At 34.0% G+C, this 25164-nt stretch overlaps 14 protein-coding genes across 14 annotated transcripts; 8 read left to right on the top strand and 6 right to left on the bottom strand.

The window, feature by feature from the left end:
• Window positions 1-37: 37 nt before the first annotated feature.
• ELE39_001402 (uncharacterized protein) lies at window positions 38-2872 on the top strand (the record flags this gene model as incomplete). Its single annotated transcript, XM_067344441.1, has 1 exon — window positions 38-2872. One exon carries the CDS (start codon window positions 38-40, stop codon window positions 2870-2872), a length of 2835 nt encoding a protein of 944 aa, XP_067200479.1.
• A 59-nt stretch (window positions 2873-2931) lies between these two features.
• On the bottom strand, window positions 2932-5985 carry ELE39_001401 (histidine acid phosphatase; the record flags this gene model as incomplete). The annotated part of the gene is made up of 1 exon (XM_067344440.1): window positions 2932-5985. The coding sequence occupies one exon, from the start codon at window positions 5983-5985 to the stop codon at window positions 2932-2934; it is 3054 nt and encodes a 1017-aa protein (XP_067200478.1).
• Window positions 5986-6274: 289 nt separating this feature from the next.
• On the bottom strand, window positions 6275-8053 carry ELE39_001400 (tryptophanyl-tRNA synthetase; the record flags this gene model as incomplete). Its single annotated transcript, XM_067344439.1, has 1 exon — window positions 6275-8053. One exon carries the CDS (start codon window positions 8051-8053, stop codon window positions 6275-6277), a length of 1779 nt encoding a protein of 592 aa, XP_067200477.1.
• Window positions 8054-8232: 179 nt separating this feature from the next.
• On the top strand, window positions 8233-9750 carry ELE39_001399 (uncharacterized protein; the record flags this gene model as incomplete). The annotated part of the gene is made up of 1 exon (XM_067344438.1): window positions 8233-9750. The coding sequence occupies one exon, from the start codon at window positions 8233-8235 to the stop codon at window positions 9748-9750; it is 1518 nt and encodes a 505-aa protein (XP_067200476.1).
• A 114-nt stretch (window positions 9751-9864) lies between these two features.
• ELE39_001398 (cytidine deoxycytidylate deaminase family) lies at window positions 9865-10797 on the top strand (the record flags this gene model as incomplete). Its single annotated transcript, XM_067344437.1, has 1 exon — window positions 9865-10797. One exon carries the CDS (start codon window positions 9865-9867, stop codon window positions 10795-10797), a length of 933 nt encoding a protein of 310 aa, XP_067200475.1.
• Window positions 10798-11036: 239 nt separating this feature from the next.
• On the top strand, window positions 11037-11285 carry ELE39_001397 (ribosomal S27; the record flags this gene model as incomplete). Its single annotated transcript, XM_067344436.1, has 1 exon — window positions 11037-11285. One exon carries the CDS (start codon window positions 11037-11039, stop codon window positions 11283-11285), a length of 249 nt encoding a protein of 82 aa, XP_067200474.1.
• A 413-nt stretch (window positions 11286-11698) lies between these two features.
• On the bottom strand, window positions 11699-12802 carry ELE39_001395 (uncharacterized protein; the record flags this gene model as incomplete). Its single annotated transcript, XM_067344434.1, has 1 exon — window positions 11699-12802. One exon carries the CDS (start codon window positions 12800-12802, stop codon window positions 11699-11701), a length of 1104 nt encoding a protein of 367 aa, XP_067200472.1.
• Window positions 12803-13096: 294 nt separating this feature from the next.
• Window positions 13097-15046, bottom strand: ELE39_001394 (protein with 5 TPR domains; the record flags this gene model as incomplete). Its single annotated transcript, XM_067344433.1, has 1 exon — window positions 13097-15046. One exon carries the CDS (start codon window positions 15044-15046, stop codon window positions 13097-13099), a length of 1950 nt encoding a protein of 649 aa, XP_067200471.1.
• A 144-nt stretch (window positions 15047-15190) lies between these two features.
• Window positions 15191-16585, top strand: ELE39_001393 (phosphodiesterase alkaline phosphatase D; the record flags this gene model as incomplete). Its single annotated transcript, XM_067344432.1, has 1 exon — window positions 15191-16585. The coding sequence occupies one exon, from the start codon at window positions 15191-15193 to the stop codon at window positions 16583-16585; it is 1395 nt and encodes a 464-aa protein (XP_067200470.1).
• A 193-nt stretch (window positions 16586-16778) lies between these two features.
• Window positions 16779-17156, bottom strand: ELE39_001392 (uncharacterized protein; the record flags this gene model as incomplete). The annotated part of the gene is made up of 1 exon (XM_067344431.1): window positions 16779-17156. One exon carries the CDS (start codon window positions 17154-17156, stop codon window positions 16779-16781), a length of 378 nt encoding a protein of 125 aa, XP_067200469.1.
• A 497-nt stretch (window positions 17157-17653) lies between these two features.
• Window positions 17654-19546, top strand: ELE39_001391 (26S proteosome regulatory subunit; the record flags this gene model as incomplete). The annotated part of the gene is made up of 1 exon (XM_067344430.1): window positions 17654-19546. The coding sequence occupies one exon, from the start codon at window positions 17654-17656 to the stop codon at window positions 19544-19546; it is 1893 nt and encodes a 630-aa protein (XP_067200468.1).
• Window positions 19547-20604: 1058 nt separating this feature from the next.
• On the top strand, window positions 20605-22803 carry ELE39_001390 (signal peptide containing; the record flags this gene model as incomplete). The annotated part of the gene is made up of 1 exon (XM_067344429.1): window positions 20605-22803. The coding sequence occupies one exon, from the start codon at window positions 20605-20607 to the stop codon at window positions 22801-22803; it is 2199 nt and encodes a 732-aa protein (XP_067200467.1).
• Window positions 22804-22917: 114 nt separating this feature from the next.
• On the bottom strand, window positions 22918-23919 carry ELE39_001389 (uncharacterized protein; the record flags this gene model as incomplete). Its single annotated transcript, XM_067344428.1, has 1 exon — window positions 22918-23919. The coding sequence occupies one exon, from the start codon at window positions 23917-23919 to the stop codon at window positions 22918-22920; it is 1002 nt and encodes a 333-aa protein (XP_067200466.1).
• A 166-nt stretch (window positions 23920-24085) lies between these two features.
• ELE39_001388 (uncharacterized protein) lies at window positions 24086-25102 on the top strand (the record flags this gene model as incomplete). Its single annotated transcript, XM_067344427.1, has 1 exon — window positions 24086-25102. The coding sequence occupies one exon, from the start codon at window positions 24086-24088 to the stop codon at window positions 25100-25102; it is 1017 nt and encodes a 338-aa protein (XP_067200465.1).
• Window positions 25103-25164: the final 62 nt, after the last annotated feature.

The following is a 25164-nucleotide window of genomic DNA, read 5'->3' as shown; positions in this document are numbered from 1 at the left end:
GAAAGGTAAAGAGGAAGAATAAAAACAGGAAAGAATTATGAAGGTCAAAGTGATCCTTCGCGCACCAAAATCACAGATCCCACTGTATATGACATTGAATGATGCAAAGTTTGGAAATGAAGAAGTAACAACATCTTTGAATGTAGTAGAGTCTGACGAAGTTGTTCGTTGGGTAAACAACACGAGTGAAAAATCTCCCACTAACCTACAGATTGCACCTCAGAAACAGTTGGTGATTTCTGAAGATTTGGCAAGAAGTATATCAAACAGTATTTCGGAAAAATTTAAGAGTAATAATAAGGGCAATAATATAATAGAAAATCGGATAAGAGATCTCAAGAGCAATTCCAATTTGTCAAGTGCACGCCATAAATATAATGTCTGTCATGTGAAGGATGCATTCCCTGGTAAGAACATAGTATCAGAATTAGCCAATAAGAATGAGAATGGGGATGTTAAAGCAAATAATAATGATACTGATAAAGACGATATAAATGGCGAAAAAAGTCAAGAAATTGGAAAGATTGAAAAGCTTTTATCTCAAGATCTTGACAAGATACTTTCCCCAAATTCTGGATCAATGGGAGCTTCTGTTGGAATTAAATATAATGGTAAAGAGCTTAAATCCAATATAAGAAGGAAATATTTTAAAAGTTCCAATTCAAAAAACATTAAAAGTGATTATGAATATAATAAAAAATTTAGATCCAATGAAGATTTTCCAGAAGATTGCCATGAGCTTTTTCCTTCATTTAATGATAGCAGTAATGAGAAAGAAACTGATTGTTCTCCAAAAGATAGTGATTTTGAAAAATTGAGAAACTCTGAAATTATCCAGAAAAAGATTCAAGATGAAATTGATCGAGCTTCCAAGATCGAGTCTATCCAATGCGAAATCGTCAAAACCTTTAAAAATCTGACTTTGAGTCCCTGTCTCTGCAAATCTCCAAAATCACCCAATAATCCTTACGATAGAAACCAAGCTATTTTTCAAAAATATCTTTTTATTAACGAACTGCATGAAAAAGTTCCTTTGAAAAATAGCCATAATTATGTAAGTCCAAAAAACGACTCTCGTAATATGTATCTTCTCATTCATGGATCAGGTAAGGAAGCAGAATCTACTGCTTTATCGAAAGATTTAGAGCCAAATAATGTTTGTAATTTGTCAAACGAATTACCCACATCATACCAAGCCAAGATTTCCAAATCTCCAAAAAATTCCAATTCCAAAAACACCTCTCATGAACTGAACTCAGATCCAAAATTTGAACACGTTTCTGGAGATAAAGATCAAGAAATTAATCATCCTGAAAGCCAAAACGAAGGGGAAACTCAAGACCAAATCCAAAGCGGTGCTCAAGATGGAAATGGAGATAAAGTTGAGCATGTAGATGGCCATTCGAATAGAGTTGAAGATTTAGGTGAATTCAAGGTTGAAAATGAATCCAAGGTTTCAGGTGAAAAAAAGAACCAAAAGGAAGATCTGGGTCCGAAATCCCAACTCCTTCAAGCTCTTTCCAAGCTCAGTTTGGAACTTTCAAATGCAAACTCAGCTCTGGACCAGTGTTTGAGGGAAAAGGAAGACGTAGTTTCATTCATGGGAGGGCTACTCATCAAAGGCCTACAAGACAAGCTTGATAATCTGGAGCTGCTTTATAAGAGAATAAAAATTAAGCAGGGTGAAGAAGAATTACCTGAAGATTTGGATATTGCTGAAAATCAAAAGAAAGACTTTCACTCGACTGATGATCAAAATGAATTCCACAATGATAATAAAGCCAATACAACCTTGAATAAAGATGAATACAAATATAAGCAGCATGATCATGATCATTTTGAAGAGACTTATCCCACCACTAACTCTGCCAAAGTACCAAATACTGATTTACCACTTTTGACAGACGAAGTACCTTTCCAGAAGGAAGATCAAACTAACTTGATTACGAAAAGGCTCCCAATACAAAAAATTGTCCAATCGTACAATGAATCCCTTGAATTTCAGCCACTAAATAGACTTGAATCGAAGAGATCAATTTCTGTCCCTGTTCACGAAAACCAATTTTCTAATCTTTATTCTGAAAAAATTACCAAGAGTATCGAAGAAATGCCATCTATGTACGAGTTACAAGTTAATCATTCCAGAAGTAAAAACTTAACAAATTTTGGAAGCTTTAGCAGTATCAATAGCAACAATTCGATTACCAGCAAACCTCCATTGTCAAAAGTTGGGTTAAAACCAAACTCAAGCTCGGAAAGATTGAGCTTAAATAACAAAGAGGGATTAAGAGGAAGAACAAAGCTTCAAGGCCCCCCTCATTCCAGGACTGCAACTAGAGACTTTGTAGCAGAGAATAAATCTAATGTTGCATTGAATGCAAGTAAATCAAGTAGCAGTTTGCTTCAAAGTAATCCTAGTAAGAAAAGTACGAAATTAATAAAAAAGAAGTCTTCCAATGAAAAAGCTAACCAAAATTCATTCAACACTGATGATAATAATGGTAAAGTTAATACAATCAACCATAACCAACATCACCTTCACCAAAATGAATTCAATAACTTCAGTTCCAGAGATGAAATTTATCCTTCCCTTGAGGTTGGAGGCCCAATAGCCAGAATGAATGGAACATGTGGAGGATTTCTTCCATGCTTTCCTGGGTCATACTTAAATACACATTATGATCCACATTTTGGAAACCTTACTGCAAATCATTATAATAGAAATAATTATCAATACATCAATAACCAATCTCAATTCCCTCAACATCAACAACCAAATTACCAAAGAGTTAATGGTTATTTTGGAACAAATGGCTTTGTAGATAACACTCCAAGATGTCCATACTGGTGCAATTTAATTTGTAGGATTTAATTTAATGATCAACTTTCACCTGTATTTCCTCAAAAATAATCCAAATTTAGAATAGGAATTCAATGATAATCTTTTATTAATTCCCTGATTTTGTTTTCAAACTCGGTGATATTAAAATGCTTTGATGTGACTTTCTTCAAAGGAAACAGTTCACTTATTCTTTGAATATTAGTCTCATGATCTGTTTCAATTCCAGCATTCAAGATTTGACCTGTTTTGTTTTTTACACCTTTACTTATGAACATCTCTAATTTAAATCTATTTTGATCGGATTCTGAAATTGACCTGCTTTCCCATACCCGAATCACTATGTGACTTAAGTAATTAAGTTCTGAAAAAGTACTTTCCAAATCCAACAAACTGGCTTTGTCATCTTTAGATATTTGATTCTTATACATTGAGGAAAATATATTTGCCAATGATTGAATATGTGATGCAGAAGTTACGTAAAATCTACTTCTAACTATTCTCCAAGGTGATTTAATTCCAAAAGCCTTTGCTTCCTCTTCTTTAAGTCGAATATGTTCTTCTGGATGAACCTTTAAGAAATTGATAGAACAGTCATTGCTTACTGCTGAGTTAATATTATTAAACATTTTCCTAGCATTCTTAAAAATAAACCCTCTAGTTTTCCGTTTGTTCTCATCCCCATCCCTCTCATTCTTTTCATGTCGTAATTTTTTTACGTGTGAATACTTTATGTCTTGTAATAACTTTTCTATTAAATTATGTGTAATGGTCTTTCCTATACTTACTTTTTGGTTTCCGGATAATCCATACTGAAATAGACTTACAAATTCACCAACTGGAACCACTGTCTCATAGATTTCATAAAGTAGCACAGAAACCTCATTCTTAATAAAATTAACATTGTAAGATATATCATACACAGCGTTATCCATTATATCTGGAATCTTTGCAGTAACAAATCTTTGAGTTTCTTCATTAAAGAATGATGAAGTTAATTGGTTCCAACGTTGCATTATTTCTTGAGACACAGGAAAACCATCATTTTTCTCAGAGCCATGAACTTTAAATAATGAATCTAAACTTTGTCTAAATCCTTGATATATCACAATATTGTTTTCTTCGTCCTGATCTATATAGATTTTCATCACCAATTCTTTCATGAGAACGTGCAACCTTTTCAAAGTAGAGTAGGGGTTTCCACAAGACATTAAAGTTCTTATTACTTGTTCAGACGGAAATTCCTCCTTTAAATCAGTCTTGTAATTCCTCCAAACTTCAAAAATTTCTTCATATCCCACAACCTTATCTATATTCAACAGATTCTCAATAATTTTCTTGCATTTCTTCCTCTCTGTAGTTAAATGTGGGTCATCCAACAAACTCCGAGCAAAAGAATCACGAATTACTAACTGAACTAAAATTGGTGCCAAATCTCCCTCTAAGTCCAAAAACCCTTTTGTAAAAGCTGCACTTGTTACCTGACAGCGACCTTCATCACTTGAGTATATCTTTAAATCGTGTCTAAAAGTAGAGTGAAGTCTTAGTAATCCCTCCGAATCACCTGGATATAGTGTAGCTCTCAAATGCTTCCCAAGTTCCTCAGCCTGCTCACATCCTATTTTAGTGAGTTCTCCTCCCCACTTTGCGACCAATAATATTGTTTTTTTATCATTTAAACCATCCTCTATATGACTAATTTGTTTCAACTGTACTTTCCTATTTACTCCAGAAAATCCCTTCCCATCCCCCAGAAATGCCTGTAATTTTAGATGGTTATTTAAAACCTTGCATATTTTGTGAATTTGATTATCTGGCATAATTTTTGAGTGATCCTCGAGTGACATGAATAAATTTTCTAGGATAAGTGTATTTTTTGCTAATAAGAGAGAAAGCTCTTCTGGAGATTTTAGTCTTGTTTCTTCTTTCCCATTTGAAAGTAGTGAAATAATTCTGTGGTCTTGAGTCTCGAACTTCAACTTTAGTTTTGGCTTTCTAACCCCGTGTCTCATTATCACAATGACTGTACTAAGTTCATCCTTTTGTTGTTCTTGTCTTATATTGCTATTAAATTTGGAGTTGTCTTGAATTTCAAAATTCACTTCTCTGGATTTTTTGAAAAACGACATATTTTTTTTCTTCTTTTCAAATTTGGTCATAGGTATTATTTTATTCTTCTTAAAGAGCTTTTTAAGAAATAATGATGTGATAATCTGAGCACAATCGTTATAATACTTTTCATTTCCCTTAACAAAGCTAAATCCATTTACATCACATACAACTGATTCTCCAGTGACTGTTCTTAGAATATCAAACCCACAGATTGTCTGATTAAATGCTTTAACTATCTGGTGAGCTATTAACTTTTCGTCGTAACTTAACATAACAGAATATCGAACTTCCTTTCCTTTTTCAGTTCTTTGTACTTTACCATCCAAACAGGGGGACTTTCTTGCTTCAGCATGAGCAAACATTGGACCAACTGTATATACTTTAATATCCGTTCCAAATGTAGGTAGAAATTTCTCGTAAATGTATGTTCCATCTTTCCTAACCTTCCACAAATTTGAATCATATTCACTACTTCTATCTCCAACTTTCCTAAATAATTTTTTGCATCCTCCACCGCTGTTTTTTGGATAATATATCCAATTATCGTGGTTATCAGAAAATATTGGCTTTTCTATAAAAGGTTTCTGAATTTTTTGTCCTTTATATATAATGAAATCGTACTCCTCATAAAATATATCGTGGTTATCTTCTGATAGCTCGCTGTGGTTTATTATTATACACTCTGGTCTTGGTATCTTCCACTTATCCAAGATATTAAATATTTCCAATCTACTTCTCATAAGAATTTGTTTTTCCAAATCATTCAATATAATTGGGTTTTTTAATTTTGTATATGAAATTGCTTTATTTAATGGAAATCCAGCTGAATAAAATGAAATCAAACAATCTACCTTGGGCCAATTTGATATATCCTCATTCAATATCATATCTTGCATAAATACTATTATCGTAAATTCTCCAGTCGTTGTTATTCTATTCAAAATACTCTTCATTGGTGAACTTTCGACTTTATTCTCCATTGCACAAACTCCCAAAGTATATTTTCCATTTCCTAATGTATAAAATGTCCTCATTGTTGAATAAAACTTTTTGAACTTTTTGAAAAATAATTTTTCTTTTTCTAAAATAAATACGGTTTCCATGCATTTTTCAACTTCATAAACATTTGCAACATTCTGCACTTGCATGCATGCATACATAAATTTGCTGACACGTAATATGGACAGGTAATAGTAGTGTAGGTAAGGAAAAAATATTGGTTAATACATTGAAGAATTAAATCAAAAGTTCTAAATTGGTTAAATTGGATAAATACAAAAAACAATAAATTATTATGAGAATTACTTAAAACTAAGCAAATGATCACTTTTTGTTGAAAAGTTTCGAAAGTTGTTCTCGGCTTTTATTTGTAAATTTAGCAATGACACTATCATCTATTGCCTCTCTATTCTTCTGATGGTTCTTAGTTAATTTAACTAATTCGTCCACGAGAATTGATTTAATTTCACCAGAAAGCATCTCTCCAGAGGAGTACTTCCTTCCAATTTCTTCAAGCTTTTTGTCATCCTCCATTAGGAAACGGAGGTATTGCCATGAGACATCAACATCAAGATTAGCTCCAAGCTTACGTTGCTCTTCCTCAGTAGCCTGGCCTCCAGAAAAGGCGTACTTCATGATTTTACTTCTAATGGCTTCCTCATTATCGTTAACAAAGATAGATGAATTTTGAACACTTGCACTCATCTTAGTTTGAGAACCTTGTAGTGATGGCAGGAAAATGGAGTGGATTGATGAAGGCTTTAAATATCCAAGTCTTGGGGCGACATCTCTTACCATTCTAAAATATGGATCCTGATCAATTGCATGAGGTATCAAACAATGAACATCAGTTCTTCCACCAAAAATGTTTGGGAATGAACTTGAAAAGGCTGGAGCAGCTTGAACTGCTGGAAAAGCGAACTTCCCGACATTGCAGGAGTCCTTGAATCCAAATATGGACTTGATCTGCGAACAAGATATCTTCTTTTCAATTCTTAAAATATCTGGATATAATTCAGCAATATACTCAAGATTTGTAAAAATGAACGTCAATTCTGGGTCAAATCCACATGCAATGATATCTTTCATATTTTCATATGCATAGCTATGAGTCTCTTCAAGTGTCAAATTACTTTTGAATATAAACTTTTCATCGTCAGTAAGCTGAATAACTAATGGAACTTTAAATGTATCTTGGAGATATTTGGTAAAGAGGAACGGCACTAAGTGTCCAACATGAAGTGATTCAGATGATGGACCTCTCCCAGTGTACAAATAAAACAGTTCTCCCTTCTCGTATACATCCAATATTTTCTCAAAGTCACGGTGAGAAAGAAAGATGTTTCTTCTAAAGAAATGATGAGCCTTTTGGCCTGTCAATCTCTCCATTCTCTCAATCATATCCTTGGTAATTAACTTGCATCCAAACTTGTCTATCAACTTATTGTAATCTATACCATAAGCATTATCAGCCTTAACTTCCCAAGGATTAACCAATTCATCTCCAATAATATCCAGGTTTATTGAAATTGGTAAGGAATCTTCTAAACTTGGAACAGTAAACTTTCCGTCCTTAATATCTTGAACTGAATATTCCTCACAATAAAGGTCTTTAAAGTTTTCCTCAGAAGCTCTTACCAAAGGATGATCAACCTTGAAGTTTACCAGTAAAGCAGGATTCTCACCATCTAAGGAAATGCTCTCAATTAAAACACTACCAATATCCTTTGTATTCTTTAATACTGGGTTTCTGGTTGCAGAAAGGTAGAAATTACGCAATGTTACAATACGGAGTTCAACATCTTCTGGTGGAACTTCATCGCTCTCAAGATGTTCATTACCATAAATTGAAGTGGCTTCTTTGCTAAGAATTCTGAATACTTGAAAGGATGAGTTCTCTTTTATTTTATAACTAATGATGTTATTAAGTTCCTCCAAAGTATCATCATTTATTTCAATTTCTTTTGAGAGAGAATAGTTAAAAGACACCTTTTCATTCTTAAATTTAAGCTTGGAAACTTTGCCAGAAAGTCCAAAGAGAGTTGAAATGGACCCTTTCACAACACAAAGTGCAGAAAATAACACCGGATTTTTTGTAGACATAATTTAGAAAGAATAAATAAACTGATTTTATTTTTTAATAAATTTGGTTTATTTTTATGTGCCGGGATTTTTTACCTCCAAATACATAGAGGGAATTGCACAAAAATATGTCCCAAAAAACATCAAGAAAACTTAATCGTATTAAATGATTTATACATAAAGATATATCAAAGTTTATAATGCTCAAAAATTTCTCACAATCTTTTGAGCGCTATTCCCTTACTGAAAAGTCAGAGTATTTGGAAATTTCAATTCTGGTTGATCAAGAGTTAGACCCTATAGAGTACTCCAAATTGAGTGAGGCTCACTTTCTGCAGCTGTTAAGTTTGGCTCAAAATCAGCTTAAACGTTTCCTAGAGTCTAGATTTATATATGAAGCAGTTCCAGAAAACTCAAAAATTATTGCAGTCAGCTCGAATCTACCTTTATTAATTACTCTCAGTTTTTTATTGGAAGATAAGAAAAAATCTCTTTTGGTATATGACGAATTAGAAGATTGCTTTATTGGATCTTTTACTTGCTTTGATGCTTTATTAATCTTTTATATACTATACATTCTTGTCAAAAATGAAAATAGTCAAGAAATGGATGATAATTTTCCATTCAAGACTTTGGAGGAACTTTCAAAATGCAGTATAAAGTGCTGGTTAAAAAAGGTTTTGGACACGAATGAAGCTCTTTCTAGGAAGTTGATTACAATGTCAGGGACTTTATATGAGGGATTAAAGTTTTGTTTGGATTTGGAGTCTAATTACAAAAGAATTAAATTAAAAGATCAAGAGTTTAATTATAATGATTTGGGAACATGGGTCATTGAGGATCGAAATAGTATATCAGATTCTGAATCTGTTAAAGGTGAATTTGCATCTAAATCAATGGGATTATATCCTATATGTTATTTTTCACCTTTAACTATTCTTTCTGATATAGTACAGAATTTACAAATTTGTTCAGGAAGTAACACGAAAGAAAAATTTCAATCGGAGGATGAGATAACAAATGCTACAGAAAAGGATGATCCTGATTGTGATATATCTCCTCAAGGGAGCATTTTTGGTAGGGTATTTCACAATAAGGTGTTGAAGCACCTAGGAATGGGTAAAAAAGTTCCCAAATGTTTAAAAGCAAGTTCTCCTTTGAAGTTAGCTTTGGAAATGTTTTTAAAAGAAGGATTGACTCATATTCCAGTCGTGACTGAAGAAGATAATATATTTACAGGAACAATTTTAACTATGGAAAAGTGTTGTATGTATCTTTCAAGATGCGTTTCTAATCAAGAAAAAGCACTAATGGAAGATTCCATTGAGAGCATTTTCAATATATACAATAAAGGAATGTATGACACACTGGGAAGCACAATAATTCAACTTTCGGGGTTAAATTGCGGAGATAATTGTTTTGAATATAAGAAAAGTGGAAGTAAAGTGTCAAAAGTCGAATCAAGAAAGGTTGGGGATGAAAAAGAATTTAAGGAGGAGAACCAAATTGAGGATAACACAGAGATTGAGGCCTGCAACTCATCATTTTTGGTTGATATATGCTTGAGTGGTGCGATTTCTCATATATTATTATCAGAAGATCAATGCTTGATTCTGGTTGATAAGAAAACAAGCCAAGTTACCGCATTGTTAACGGCTTTAGATATTTGTAAGCTTTTTGTTGGCGCTCAAGCTCAAGAAGTATATCGAGAAGAGTAGTTAAACATGTGGAGTAAAGACGAGAATGATGAGTCTGTGTTGTATGAAGAGGTACTTCCAGACGTATTCTATGATGATCCCGACTTCATGAAGTTCTACAGTTTAAAGCTTCCGATGAAACTAGCTAATGAATTTTCAAGATTCATTAATAATGATCAGTTTTCAAAGAGATTCCCTCACATTAAAAGAATGCGTAAAGTTGTTATTAAAGAGAATGACTTGGAATCGAGTAATTCTTCAAGTAGTTCAAATGAGATCAGAGTAGAGATTTTAATAGGTGAAACTCAGGATTGTTTGCCTATTGAGGCTGAAAATTATTTAAGAAAAAACTGTATTGATAAAATTTGGAATGTAATAGAGGTTCCAAAGAATCCTCCATTGACTAGGGAAAAATTTTCCCAACTTTCAAAAATTTGGCCTTTATCGTTTTTAAAGCCAAAATTTAATCCAGAAATACTATCAGACCAGGTACAACGGGAATCTGATAGGCTCGTAAGGCTTGCTTGTAAGGTCGGAGAATTTGCACATTCTAATGGAAATCCCCCGAGAGGATGTGTAATAACTTTAAAGGGGAAAGTTGTTGCTATTGGAGAGGATAGTAGAAATTCAGAATATCCCTGGATGCATTCTGTTATGAAGGCTGTTGAACATTTCAGTAAGCGTGTATGCGCATCATCTTTATCAATGCCAAAAGTGACTAATTCACTAGACTCTAAGCTACAAGATGACGATCAAGAACAAGAGAACCAAAAAAAAGAGGATCACCAAGATCATTTAATTGCAATGAAGTCTAAATATAGCATTTCCGAGAATCAAATACTTTCTGATTCGGAATTAAAAGATCAATATTTATGTACTAATGGAGTCGCATACCTTTCACACGAGCCCTGTATTTCATGCTCAATGGCATTAGTACATTCGAGAATCTCAAAGGTATTTTATATGTATAAGGATAAAGAAAGAGGTTTTCTTGGAAGTAATCACAAATTGCATTGTGTTTCTAAATTAAATCATCATTATAGAGTTTTCAGGGCCAGTATCGATTAATGTGATTTTAAACAAATTGGCGGGAAATTCATGCGAGACATAAAAAGAGTCGGGGCAGAAGGAGACACCCGCTCAAATTTTTTAATATAAAAATATATATATGTATATATAAATAAGAGGGTATGCAAAAAAAAAATTGAGACCTCAGACAAAAAGTTTGGGACACGAGGAAGAAACAAACGGTTAAAAATACAAGAATAATTAAGATTTAGAGCTGTTTAGTTTGAATTGAGTTAATAATGGATATCAATTTGTTGAACCCAGATCCCAGAGTTGAAGCTCAAAAACACAAGTTAAAGCGTTTGATTCAGAGTCCAAATAGCTTCTTTATGGATGTGAGATGCCCAGGTTGTCTCCAAATCACAACAGTCTTCAGTCATGCCCAGAGTGTTGTATTTTGCGGAAACTGTTCTGCTCCATTGTGTCAACCAACAGGTGGAAGATGCAAACTTACTGACGGCTGCTCTTTCAGACGCAAGAACGACTAGATATTTTTTTTGAGTCTTCATAAGATTTCAGGAATGATTCTCTGCTCTGTAATATGAAGTTGCGAAAGGTTCAATATTGAAGTATTAAGCTAGTGCAGGAGATAGAATAATAGATTTCTGTTTATTTTAGCGTCAGGAGAATTAACTATATGTTTTCATCATGTTTTTTTTTAGTGGGGAGATAATGTGTCTAAGTCGATATTCTTTAGATTTTTATGCTGAAGAAGGACAACTTAAGACTTGATTTTGAGTAGTAAGTTGTTAAATAGCGAGTTGACTGAACTAGAGGGTAGAGGGAATTGTAAGATTATAAGAGGGAAGAGAGAGAATGAGGAGATGATGAGGAGTTAGAGAGTAAAAGATGATTATATATCTATTTTGAATTATTTTAGGAGTGTTACAAGTGGCTATAGTTAGGTTTTAAGATTTGAATAATGAGATTGGATTAAGTTAGTAAGTGATTCAAGTATAGTGGGAGGCAATTCACAATCAGAGTTTAACATCTCAGGGCTGAGCCATCCAGGAAAGAGTTTCTGAGAAATAAGTCTAAGTTGGTGAGAAAGAGATCTTCTGGCCTTGATCATGGATGATTTACTGATCCCAGTAGCTTTAATTAGATCATTAAAAGAGACATTTCTGCAATACAATTTGAAGGAGAAATACAATGATGCAGAAATTGTGGGAGCACTAGACACTCCATTAGAAAGCCACAGGGGGTTAAGGATGTCATCCTTATCAACTAGAGAAGCATTATCTTGATCAAGAATGATTGTCTTGAGAATAAGTAAGGCGAAGTTTTTGGCTTTTATGAGAGAATCTAAAGAGGTTTTTTCTTTAGCTTTAGTTTTTAGGTATTGTTTGGAGTTTAAAAAGGGACCGGGATTAGTATTTCTCAGTTTTTTGGATTCTAAAACACTAGGTGAATCTCTAATTAAAGATTCTAGCATTAGATCTCTAATCTCATCAGTTTCTTTCTCTGGGTTTTGAAAAATAATAGTTTCCTTTTGGCAATGTTCATTTGCGTTCTGAACCATTTTTTCTTTGAGAAACCTCTCAACCTTACTACACACATGGTCTAGGGAATCTTCAATGGAAGGGTTTGGGAGACTCTTAATTCTTAGACGAGTACAAATCCGTCTAATAAGGCTAGCAAAGCTTCTGTAATTTTTGGATTTAAGCCTGGATGCTATATCTAGTAGAGAAAGGTATCCACCATCCCTTCTAACTGATATATAGGCAGATGCCAATATCAGAGATTCTATTCTAGGGGTGCTTTTTGGTGTATTTTTGTAGGACTGCAAATATGCGTTAAAAATTCGTACAGACTCATTAAATTGAGAGATACTAAGTTCAGGAATCATATGACTGAGAATTCTCTTTGCAATCTTGCTGGAATGCTCAAGTGAAGACGCCTTGAACTCTTTTCTCGAGAATCCATATGCATTTGGCCTATTCAGATAAGAGCTTTGGGATAATAAATTGTCATTCTTGTAGTCGCTAGTAGAAACAAATCTCATGGTAAAGTAAATCTAAAAGTTTGGAATTTAAAGCTTGGGGTTTACATTTTTACTCTAAAATTTCCATATATATTCTAGGACTTTTTCGTTGTTTTTAATGAATTAATATTTGTACTTAAATATCAAAAACGGCACAGAAATTTAGGAATAAAGGCGCGCAAATCATGCACTTGCAAGTGCTGACACGTAATGTAAGCATAATTTGCATGTGGGGAGAAATATAAAGCAGTACATACGGAACAGCAACAAATAAGAGTCAGAGTATATATATATGTATTTATAAATATAGAGAGGCTAATATTCTTTCGAAATTTCGAGGGACTTGGGATTATTTAAAAGTTCTCGTATATTTTCAACAAGAAGTTCACTTTTGAGGGAGCTCTTATCATCGATCGGTGTGGAATGCAACTGTAGAACACACTCAAGAGCAATAATTAAGTCAAGAGGGAGTTTCTGAGGAATCATTCTTATGGACCATCTCAGCCTTTGCCAATTGGAGAAAAAATCGTTTTCATCTAATGAGCAAGCCGAACAGCTAGAGTCAGAATTAGAGTCTGTTTTAGGAGAAGCTCTTTCAAGAAAGCCAAGTTCTATAGCCTTTAAAATAATTTTCCTGGCCCAATATAAAGATCCAGTCTGGTTCCACTGGTCAGTTTCAAGCTTTAAAAGTTTTCCCATGTATTTAATTTCAGTATCGCTGCTTAAATTTTTCGAGGACTCACAAGAAAGAGCCTTATAGAAACTTCTAGAAGCCTCCTGGTAGTTCCCAGCCTTTTCCAAGGAAATTCCATGGTTATACCAGAGGAAAGCATCTCCAGGAGACTGGTTAAGAGCTTTTTCGTAGAGTTTTATCGAGTATGTGTGAAGATTAAGTTTTGAATAAATTTGAGCAATCCCAAAAATGGCCTGAACATTGGTTGAATCCAGATTCAAGGCAGTTCTATACGCAAAAAGAGAACCTCTGGTATTCCCTAGCTCATGAAGAGCGTAACCACAAAGTACCCAAGTTGAACTTGACTTTGAATCCATAAGAATAGCTCTCTTATAAAATCTGAGAGCTTTGTATTTATCATTAGTGAGCCAGTGATAGATACCAAGTACAACGCAAGTATCAACGGAGTATTTGGAGAGTTCCACGCACCTCTTTGCAAGAAGATTCAGCTCCTTAACACTCTTAGCCTCAGAATATATGGAGGCCAGTTCTACTGCATTCCCTAGGAAAGCCTTATCTTTGCTAAGAATGGACTCGTGGACTTTTAGTGCAGTTTCAAGGTCTCCAAGCTCTCTATTGCATCTGGCAATCCTACTTTCAATATATGGACTATTATTTTTTATTTCCATGGATATTTGGTTATATTCACAAAGAGCTTCTTTCCATTTACCAATTGTCTCCAGATACAGAGCATAAGCTATATGGGCACACAAGCTTTCGCTTAGTCCGAGGGAATTCAAAAAGTCTTTGAATGATGAATCTCTCAGGCATTTTGATAATCCAGAACTCTGCCTGTTCTTAAAAGGCTGAAGTCCAAGATTTCGATGTAAGTTCTCATTCAAAAATGCCTCATTCTGACTGATATCATTCTTTTCCTCATTCTCACATGGCTTAAATGATGAAGCCATGCTTCCTTGTCCATTTGAAATGAGATTCCTTACCAAATCCTGCCAGCAGCTCCAATTGAAAGGTTCCTTCTTTAGAGAATTTATTTGAAACTCAAGAGCCTCCAGATACCTGTTCTGTCTGTAAATAACAATACTGGCAAGCCACTCCAACAGTCCTACGATCTCTGGTCTTTCATCCATCTTATCCGAATTCTTCAGATAAGTCAAAAAGTTCAGGACCTCCAACTCTATTTTTGAATACCTTAAGGAAATCATACTCGCCTCAGACGGAGGAACTACCAAGTCCTCCAATCTATCAGTTTTTGTATTCTGCCGTTCTAATGAAAGTAATTGGTAATAGTTTTTCATAAAAATTGCAATCCCTGATTTACTTAAAGAAACTTCATCATTTAAGACTCCAAAAGCCCTTGTGAACTCCAGGGATTCAAAATAACCACGAGCTCTTAGTAACGCTAAGCTCTGTTTAACGCTTAAGCCTCCAAATATTTGGCCATCAAAATTCAACTCCACTTTTTGTGATCCCAGCTGATCCTCCGAGCTAAGACTAAACAGCTCCCCGAGCCATTGCTCATTCGAACGAAGACCCAGAAAAGAAAACCTCAAGCAAGCTTCTAGGATATCCATTGCTGTCTATATATTGCCCAATTTTCAGCTCTCAGCTTATTCTTTCTTTTCTTTCTCTTCCTCACACTGTGGGTAAATCCAGTCCAGGGCTTTCCTGCCAAAAACTGCGCGGGCTCAAGCCCTCTGTAAGTTACTTGTTACAAAATGGCGAACATATTTTGGATATTTTTTACTTTGTACCTGTCCCTTGGAGTTTTTGCGGAAGACAGCAGCTCTGAGAAGCCTTTGGAATCTTTAGTTTTTGTCAGCTGTGTGGATGGTCAAAAACAAGATAAATCAGGTAATTATGTAAGCCAGAAGTACTGGAAAACCATTCAATCAGATAAACCAAATGCTTTATTTTGGATGGGGGATTCTGTTTATACTAAATGTGGCTCTCCAGTGTGTGTAAGCAAAGGTTACTTTGTCCAGAATAATAATGTATTTTATAAAGAGCTTTTAAAAACTGGTTTATTTGTAGATGGTACCTGGGATGATCATGATTATGGTGTTAACGATGCTGGAAAATACGTCGCTTTCAAAGATCAAAGCCAACAGTTATTTTTAGACTTTATTTCTGTTCCTAATGATTCTCCGAGGAGAAATAGGAAGGGTGTTTACTCGTCTCATACTTTTGGTCCTCCTGAGAAACAAGTTAAAGTAATTATCTTGGACACAAGGTATCATAGAGATAACTATTACCTTCATGAAAGGTATGGTATTTCCTCTTTTGCTCATTTGGACACTCCATTTACCAGCATCTTTGCAGCATCTCTTCGTTTCTTTGCCTCCATTTTTGGCTATGGTCATTCATATCACGGAGATATGTTGGGAAAAGAACAGTGGGATTGGCTAGAAAAAGAACTCAGTAACTCTAAAGCCCTTGCTAATATTATTATCTCGTCGGTACAAGTTACTACGCAATTTCCTATTGTGGAAAGTTGGGGTCATTTTCCAAAGTCTAGAGAAAGATTGCTATCACTTATTAAAAAGAAAAAACCAAAAGGAATATTCTTCTTATCTGGAGATGTTCACTGGGGTCAGATCTTTGAGTCTGACGATTCTCAGAAGTCATTGGTTGAGGTTACTTCAAGTGGAATGACTCATAGTGTAAGTAACCGAATTTTGGACGGTTTTGTTATTTCTGTGACTCTACCAATCTTTACAAGTTGGTATTTAAGTGACAAATCTCCAAATTACTTTACAAAAGAAAACTATGGAAAACTTGACTTCGAGTATTTATGTACAGATTCTCAAGAGGAATGTTCGGGAATCATAGTTAAGGCTACTATTAAAGATTTGAATGGAGATGTCAAGCTGGAGAAGAGTTTCAAATTCGACAATGAAAGTAATGAAAAACATATCGAGGCTCTTTCAAGAATTCCACAAATGATTGTTGAAAAATCAACAAGACAAATATTTGGGAGATTATGCATCATAATTGTCTCAGTCATTTGGGGTATCCAGATTGTGATTGTTTTCATATACTTGATATTACGTACAATAACATCATTCATAAGACTCTTCTCTAAGAAGAATAAGAAAGCAAAGAGTGAATGATTATTATAAATCATATAAGTTAAAATCAGAGGTAAGATTAGGAAAGACTAAAACTCAGTTTCCTATTACTATGCCTAAATCAAATCATCCAAGCAAGTGTTTAAGGTAAAGATGACAATTTGAGTTAGTTAATTTAGAAATTAAATCCTCGATATGTTTAACATAATTCAAAATATAAAAGCTATTTAATTCTTTATCTCAAATTCAGAGACTCTAATGAGACTTTTCTTAGCATCTTTCTGGCCTTTTTGTTCCAGTTCTTAATCTTATCAGTCCTTGTAATAACCTGTACTCCCGATGAAAGTATTTCCCTACTCATCTTAGCTTGTTGTTTTTGCCTCTTTCTTTCCTTTGCTTCCCTTCTTGACTTGGCTCGCTCCTCCTTCTCAGCCAGTTCTATTCCTCTAATTCTTTGAATCTCTTTCTTCTCTCTAATCTTCTCCTCATAGGTCTTTTTCTTACCTGTGACTCTTTTTTGAAGCCTGGATTTCAGATTTGGAGTATCTTTCCAAGGTCTTCCACTCGCTCTTTCACTTTTGTTTTCGTAGAGCAAGATTGAGCTTTCCGACATAATCTCTACTTCTTTTACTATTTGTATTTACCTTATGAACTACTCAAGTCTGTACCTTTTGTAAAACTCTGAATTATTTTTCAAAAATTTAAACATTTGGGCGCCAAAACGTTGCATTGGAATTTACGATATTTATCCAGAAAAAAATTCATGAAAGAGTTATTTCCTATAAGTAAGTAGAAAGTAGTTCTAAATAAACAACCATAAATTTGCACACATAGAGCTTCTACGGATCTTCATTTAAATTAGGTTATGTAGCTTTTTGTAGAGCTCTGAAACCTTCTATCCGAAATGTACATCTTGTTTTTCAAAAAAATAGAAATACTTAAGCAACTCAGCCTACCTCTTAAGTGTACTTAAACAGCACTAGTTTAGAGTTGAACACTTAGAAGAAGAATTTAATTTAAAAATTTCTTTGGTAGGAAAACTTTTAAAAAATCGCGGAATTTGGCGCCAAAATCCAAGGACTATAGCTAAAGGTCTGGAATAGATTCCAGATGTTTTTTAGTGGACTTGGAGGAAGACAAGGAAACCCAAATCCAGACTCTGGAAGCGGGGGGAAGGATTCTGGAGGAAAAGGTATTGGTGGAAATGGAGGAGGAAGTATTAGTGGAAACTTTGACCCGACGGCTCTGGAGAGAGGAGCTAAAGCTTTGAAACAGCTAGATTCTTCTCCGAATGCACAAAAAGCATTTGAGATTATAAAGCTCCAGGAAAAGACTAAGCAGAAGGAGCTTGAGCGGGATATTGAACAGAGTTCTGCCTACAGGTCGAAAGCAAATTTAGAGAGAACTCGAATAGAAGCTGATGAGAAAAGGAAAACAATTACTCATCAACAGGAGGAGGAGAGGGCTACATCTCACTATAAGGCTAAGCTTGAGACGGAGGCATACTACAAAAAGTTAAAGGAACAAGAAAGCCAGAATGCCAGAATGTTAAAACAGCAACATGATAAGTTTTTGGAACAGGAGGAGATTCGGAAAAAGAACGAACGAAAAATATTAGAAATGAGGAGAAAGCAATCGGAGTATGAGAATAAGCTGGAGCAGGAGAATATTAGGGTGAGGATTAGGGAAGAGACTATTGGGAAGATTAAAGCTGAGAGGGAGAATGCAGATATAAGATTGAATGAAATTAGAGCCAAGGCAAAAGAAAGTAGGACAACCCATTTAGAGTCGATTAGAACGATTTTTGGAGGTATTAGAGAGATGGGAAGCTCCCTATACCAGGATAAGTCAAAGCTTACAATGTTGGTTGGAGGTTTAACAGCAATGGCTTTCGGAATTTACGGAGCGAAGAATACCACAAGAGTAGTAGCGAATATGGTAGAAACGAGCTTTGGAAAGCCGAGTCTTATTAGAGAAACTAATATGAGTTTTTTAACCAGACACGGATTAACAGTAAGAAGCAGCTTCTTTTTTCCAGCAATTTCTTATAGGCTTTTTGGATTGAGAAATAGATTGATAAAAAGGCCAAAAGTCTTTGAAAATATTGTTTTACCATCAGAACTGGAAAACAGACTCAACTGGACTGTGAATACTTTGGTAAATTCAAGAAGATTTGATGTCCCATTTAGAAATATGTTGCTATGGGGAAAACCTGGAACCGGTAAAACAATGTTTGCGAGAAAACTTGCAAAGGAAAGCGGATTAGATTATGCCATAATGTCAGGAGGAGATGTGGGAAAACTGGGAAAAAGTGGAGTCACAGAGTTAAATAAAGTATTTGATTGGGCTCGTAAGTCAAATAAAGGAATGTTATTGTTTATTGACGAAGCTGAGGCATTTTTGTCCAAAGGAAGAGAATCCACAAATTCAAGTAAATCTGAAGAATCCAGAAATGCATTGAGTGCTTTTCTCCACCAAACTGGAACAGAGTCGAAAGATATTTGTGTTTTACTTGCTACAAATGTCCCAGAGACTTTGGATAAAGCTGTAATTGATAGAGTTGACGAGGTTTTTGAATTTCCCAATCCTGGCTTTAATGAAAGGCTTAAACTAATTAAACAATTTCTAGAGGTTAACTTCAATTGTTCTTACAAATCGGGGAAATTCATTAATTCACCATCATTATCCAATTCAATTCAAATACATCCCTCTTTAGACCAGACATTCTTGGAAATCTTAGCTAAAAGAACACAAGGGTTTTCCGGAAGACAACTTTCCAAACTTGTTTTGGGAATGAAATCAATAGTACTTGGATCTGGAGTAAAATCTCTCACTCGTGAGATTGCTGAATCTACTCTTTCTTGGAAGCTTGAAAGCGATAATAACCTGAATATGAATTCCTCTTCCTTCTACTCCTCCCCTTATCCTTTCACATCTTGCATAACTACATCTTCGTACTCAAATTCTAATAATTCTAATAATAAATCAATAAATTTGGAGTGAGAAAACTACTTTTTCATCATAATCACTAAAATTTAACGGAGTCCATTTGATTATTAAAAATAGATATATAGTTCAACAGTGATATTTTCAAAAATTCCATGAGACATTATCTGTTTATATTAGATTGCTTTTCAAAATCAATAATAATTAATAAATACCATATAGCTTTCAAAACATGGTGTTTTCCTTCCTTCAATATTTATTGCTTTTGTTAATTTCGGTTCTGATTCTTGTTAAAGAATGAAAGTGATTATTTTTTAAAAAAATTAATCAATTTATTTATGAAATAAAAAAACTTTATTTCCTTTTAAGAATTTAATTAGGGTTTTCAACACAAAATATATGATTTATTTGCATTACGTGGCATTTATTACAATAATGCATGTGGATGATTTGCACATGCAAGTAATTGCATGCGAGTATTGCGTGTATCGCATGCCGAGGGGGGATAAAGGTTGGAGGGGATAAGAGAATTAAAAGGAAAGAGTGAAGATAATGTTGGAGAGTCTATTGAGGGACATTTTAGGGTGGAAAGAATGGAAAAGTTAAATTTAGGAATAAATAATGTAGATTTGACAGAATAAGTTGATTCAGAACTAATTAAAGAAATTTTCTGCCCCATTATCATCCTCATTCTCAGTTTATGAGTTCAAAAATTAAGAAATTTCTTTAGAAAAATAATGGTAATTAAAAAGCATAAATAAATGCCTACAAGATGGATTAAGCTAGTAGCTTATATTTAGAATCCCCAAAAGCTTAAATAAAATACAAAGTTAGAGATTGTTGAGATAAACTTAAAGTAAACACAGGCTTCGAATTGTTTATTTAATTTCTTGAATCATGATAATTATTTTTTTTAAAACTATACATGCAAGTTAATATATACCGGTATGCAATCTGGCGCGCATGACACTCTAAGATTACGTGTGGGTAAAAAATTTATTTTTAAAGTGAATCCAAAAACAAGAATTAATATTGAATCCGAAAATAAGTGAAATAAGGTTGTGGGAAAAGGCTAATAAATTAAGAAGTTAGGTTTCGTGGAAAAAGTATAATAAATGAACCAAAAAAGAATTTTAAGAGGCTTAGGATTATTGATATTGGCGATTTGCTTGAATGTGGAGGTTAAATCACAAAAAGTCAGCACAACAATAGAATCTGATCTTTCATTAAGTAGCAATATAGGCAAAAATGGTAGTACTGACCCAATAAAGCCTGTGGAAAGCTCAAATGAAACAATGAATTCAACTTCAATTACTGAAAGTTCAAACGAGAACTTGGGGAATAAATTAAGTAATCCAGAAATTATCCCAGTAAATATGAATTTTACACAAGATTCATGCTTTAACAGAACTTTGCCAATTAATTGCAGTAATTCGAATAGCACTTTGTTGGTTCCAATCACGTCTAGATTTACAACAACAATTGTTGGAGATTCGAACAACTCAGGAATAAAATATGAATTCAAATCAGAAGATGATTCGGAATTAATTTCATTCAGACTGAATAGCAATGAAAACAATGCAATCGTCAAAGTAAGTTCTTTGGTGAACGGTACTCAAGTAAATGACGAAATTACATCACTAGAGTTGAAAGGAAACCAAGACGACTTCACAATGAATTCTGATGTAACAAATTCGACTTCAAGCGCTGGGAGGATGATTTTTGTAATGGTTTTAACAAACACAACAGTCTCTTTTAGTCTTAATAACTTGGTATATAATATTTTAAATATTAATCTTGCAAAAAAGCCTATTAGAATCTCCAAGATCCAAACATCAGGACTTGAAAATGTTAAAATTTCCGTCATTCCATTTATTGAAAATGATGAAATGGAACGCTGCGTTTTAAATGTACCAGTAACTGGCACTGATGTATCAAACTTGAATATATCTCCGTACTCCAAGACTTGTCTTTCATCAAATGTTGTAGTTCCAGAAAGCACTTTAGTTCCAGGAAGTCAAATAGTATTGGGAATACCGGGATCAGTATCAAGTAAATCGGTAAAAATGTCTTCTACAACTCATGTTATCCTGAATTCAAAATCAGGATTAATTCTTTTCCATCTCTTTGTCAATGATAAGGGGCTATTTCTTAAAGGAACAAGTGGTACTGACATTATTCAATCTAAGGGAGGATATTTCCCTTTACAAAGCTATGGATTCCAGAGTTATGCGATTAAATTGGTCTTCACTTCGTTGTTTGTCACAATATCAGTCAATGGATTCTATGCATTTGATCCAGTCGTAATTCCAAATGGAGAAATTCCTTTTGGAATAACCTTTAAAGGACTTTACCGTAACCCTACATCGACTATACTTCCAACAAGACCATGTACCAGGTATTCTTATTCAGGGACTGGAACATGTTCAATTGATGGGGTACTTCCCATACTTAAGTCATCAGGGAATTCTCAAACAAAAGAAAGTCATGGCCAAACTATGGTAGCTGTTAGAGTAGTTTCAGATTCAACTAATAATAAAAAAGAGACTATTGTTAGCTTCAATAACGATGCAGATGTTTCCGAGTTTTTGGTAGGAGTGAATGGAAGAAGTGCAGTTTTGATAACCAATTTAACCAATCATGATAAAGTTGACTACGAAAATATGCCACAAAATGATACTTTTATGCTTAGAGACGAGAATGTTGGTGGCCTACGTAGAAGCTACTTCAACAATTTGGAAAATGTCCAAAGTACCAGAGTAAGTAGGGCATTGAACGATTATTCTATTAATATCAGTGGTGAAAATATTGCAAAGATATCTTCAGAATTTAAACCAACAAAAAAAAGTTGTGTCCTTGAACAACATAGAGGCTCTTACATTTCGACCATATGTAATAGTAATAGGCTTTGTTTTGCTTCAGGTTCCACCGGTTCTCCAGTTGGTGGTATTCTTCATTTTATTGGAGGATTTTATAATGGTATCTTAAAAGTTAAAATATACACCAGAAAGGAAGATTTTTCATTTGAAATTGAATACACCAGATCTGGTAATATTAATGTGTATAGAACTTCTGCAATCAAAGAGAATGAACCAATTTATAAGGGTAATTATCTTAGTAGTGACACTTCCAGTTTTGGTAGAGCTATTATTAGTATTAAAGATCTTGGACAATTTATGCTTCTTTCCATTGATAAGATGGAGGTAACAAAGATATCTAAAGGAGGATATGGACCAGATGGAAATATTTCCTGTGTTCAGTTCTTTGCAAATGAGTCAGATGATGTTTCAATCTTCTTTGAAATACAATCATAAAAACACACAGAATCTTCAAGTTTAGAATTAATAAATTCAGTAGAATTTGAAAGGCAAGGAGAATTGATTGTACATTCATACTGAAATTTTTTTAAAAATATCTCATAGGTAGTTTTAATGATAAATCCCAAACTCATCAGATTCTTTAGCTTTTATAGTTTGCTTAACCATTAAATTTAATCTCAAATAAACTGCAATGAACTCTACTAAACTCTTAAAATGAGACACCGCAAAGTTAAATACCGATGAGACCTCATCAAATGCATGCATTGTCTGTTTAAGAAGACCCAGAGTATATGGAGGCGCCATTGATGGATGAGCAAATAACCAGTAAGTGATCATAGACATACGAAAGTATATTAATTGAAGGATCTTAATAAAATAGAATCTCCTATAATAGCTTTTGTGAGTATTATCCACACCATTATAATTCCCATCAAAATCAAACTCAGAAAAGTTCTCTTCTTCAAGCTCAAATAAAACCAAATTCTTTCTAAATGAAGCTTCTTCTTTATCTATATTATAAACAAGTCTAGATAGGTATTTGCTCGGGAAAATGATAATGGAAGTTCCAATAATGGAGTTAACTACGACCAAAACAAGTAATATATGTCTTGTATTGGGTATTAGCCACGTTTTTGTTATATGTTTACTTAAGTCAAGTAATAAAGGTAAGTAGATAATAAGCTTGAAAAGATCTTGTATAACAAAAACCAGAAGCTTTTCAAAAAGTCTGCAGTACCTCATAGTATCTTCCTGAATCCTCTGGGATGCTCCTTCAATTGAGTAAATATTCTTCCAATTTTTTAAGAAATACTCTGTTAGTTGCAATCTCCAAAAAAAAATACTCTTCTTGGAGAGAAATGAAGATATCGACTTCAAAAATACAATAGCCAGATTGTACAAGACCAAATTAAAGAATGAAGTGTACAATTCTAAAGCGCGAACATTTGAGTTATCTTTAACTGCTGCCTGCAAAGCATCTCCAAATGTCTTAAGCTGTGAATTCCCAGAATATTCAAAGTATAATAGAGAAACTGAACATGAGAAAATAGAGAACAAAAAGAGGAGAAACTTCACTCTAGAACGCTTGCTAAGGCCAGTAAATATAATCATTTCAATGAAATACAAATCCCAGACTTTTTTCTCTATTTATTTCTCGTAAATATACTAATTGACCAGTTAGACATACTTGAAATGAGGATTGGCGCCACTTTGTTATGACATTTAATAGAAGTTACCAGCATAAATCCACATACCAATATAAATAATAAATGAAAAAATGATAACGAAATTTTTCTTCTCCAGTAAGTTCTCTGCAAGCTCCTGGGTATATTGCATCCTGATAGTGTTTCTGAGCATTCAATATTCAAAACTTCATTTGAATGTAACTAAATGGTTCTCTGATATTTATAATCTTTTAATAGATTCATTTAACTCGGGACCTGGGGAAAGTTATATGGATGAAATAAAGACAAAGATGCTGAGTTTGCCAATATTCCTCATATTCCTCTGTCTATATAGAGTATTAAGTAGCTTCTTACTCGCATCCATACTTCTTAATTGGCGTAGTTACGAGTCAAAGTACTTATTCGAGAATTGGAGACTTATTAAAGGTGTGGAAGGAGTGTCTCAAAGAATCCAAGAAGATACTCTTCATGTTTTGAAGCTGATTTTGAGTCTCTTTTTCAAGATTGTGATTTCAATTTCTAGAAGTTTGGTTCACATTCCAATTTTGATTGAGCACAGCAAGAAAGTCGGAGGAATTCCGCCATTTCCAAGTGGATTTGAATATTCTCTGATTTCTTACCTGGCTCTATCAGTTTCAATTTCAATGCTTGGGGCTTACCTTACATCCAGAAAACTGAGTTCTAAAATAATGCAAAAGGAGATTGTTGAAGCTGAATTTAGGAAGCAGCTCATTTTGGGCGAACAAGGCGTTCCAAGACTTAACTTTTCGCTAATAGAGGATACCCTGATTGATGAACTCAAGTTAATTCATGGTGATATTTATCTGTACTCTCTTAGATACAACTTAACCAGTGAAAGCTTGGCAAGTCTAATAAAATTTCTACCAACTATACTTTTAATTCCAGCCATTATTAGAAAAGACATCACCATAGGTGGGAGAGCCACTATTATTAGGTGCTTCAATACTGTAACTTCAGGCATTACTTGTTTCTTTTTTAACTGGGATGATATTTCTGAACTTTACACTGCAGTTAAGAGGCTTTACAGGCTTGAGGAACGCATCAATAAGTGTAATACTGAATCTTCAATTTTATTAAATGATCCGTAAATAATTCATGTTTCGGCATTGGGTTTTGTGTGAATGGTGCTTTATACACACATTGGAATTCA

Source organism: Cryptosporidium sp. chipmunk genotype I (assembly GCF_004936735.1).
Source record: "Cryptosporidium sp. chipmunk genotype I strain 37763 chromosome Unknown contig_17, whole genome shotgun sequence".
Lineage (NCBI taxonomy): Eukaryota > Apicomplexa > Conoidasida > Eucoccidiorida > Cryptosporidiidae > Cryptosporidium > Cryptosporidium sp. chipmunk genotype I.
The sequence above is the reverse complement of the archived record's forward strand: the minus strand, read 5'-3'. Positions and strand labels throughout refer to the sequence as shown.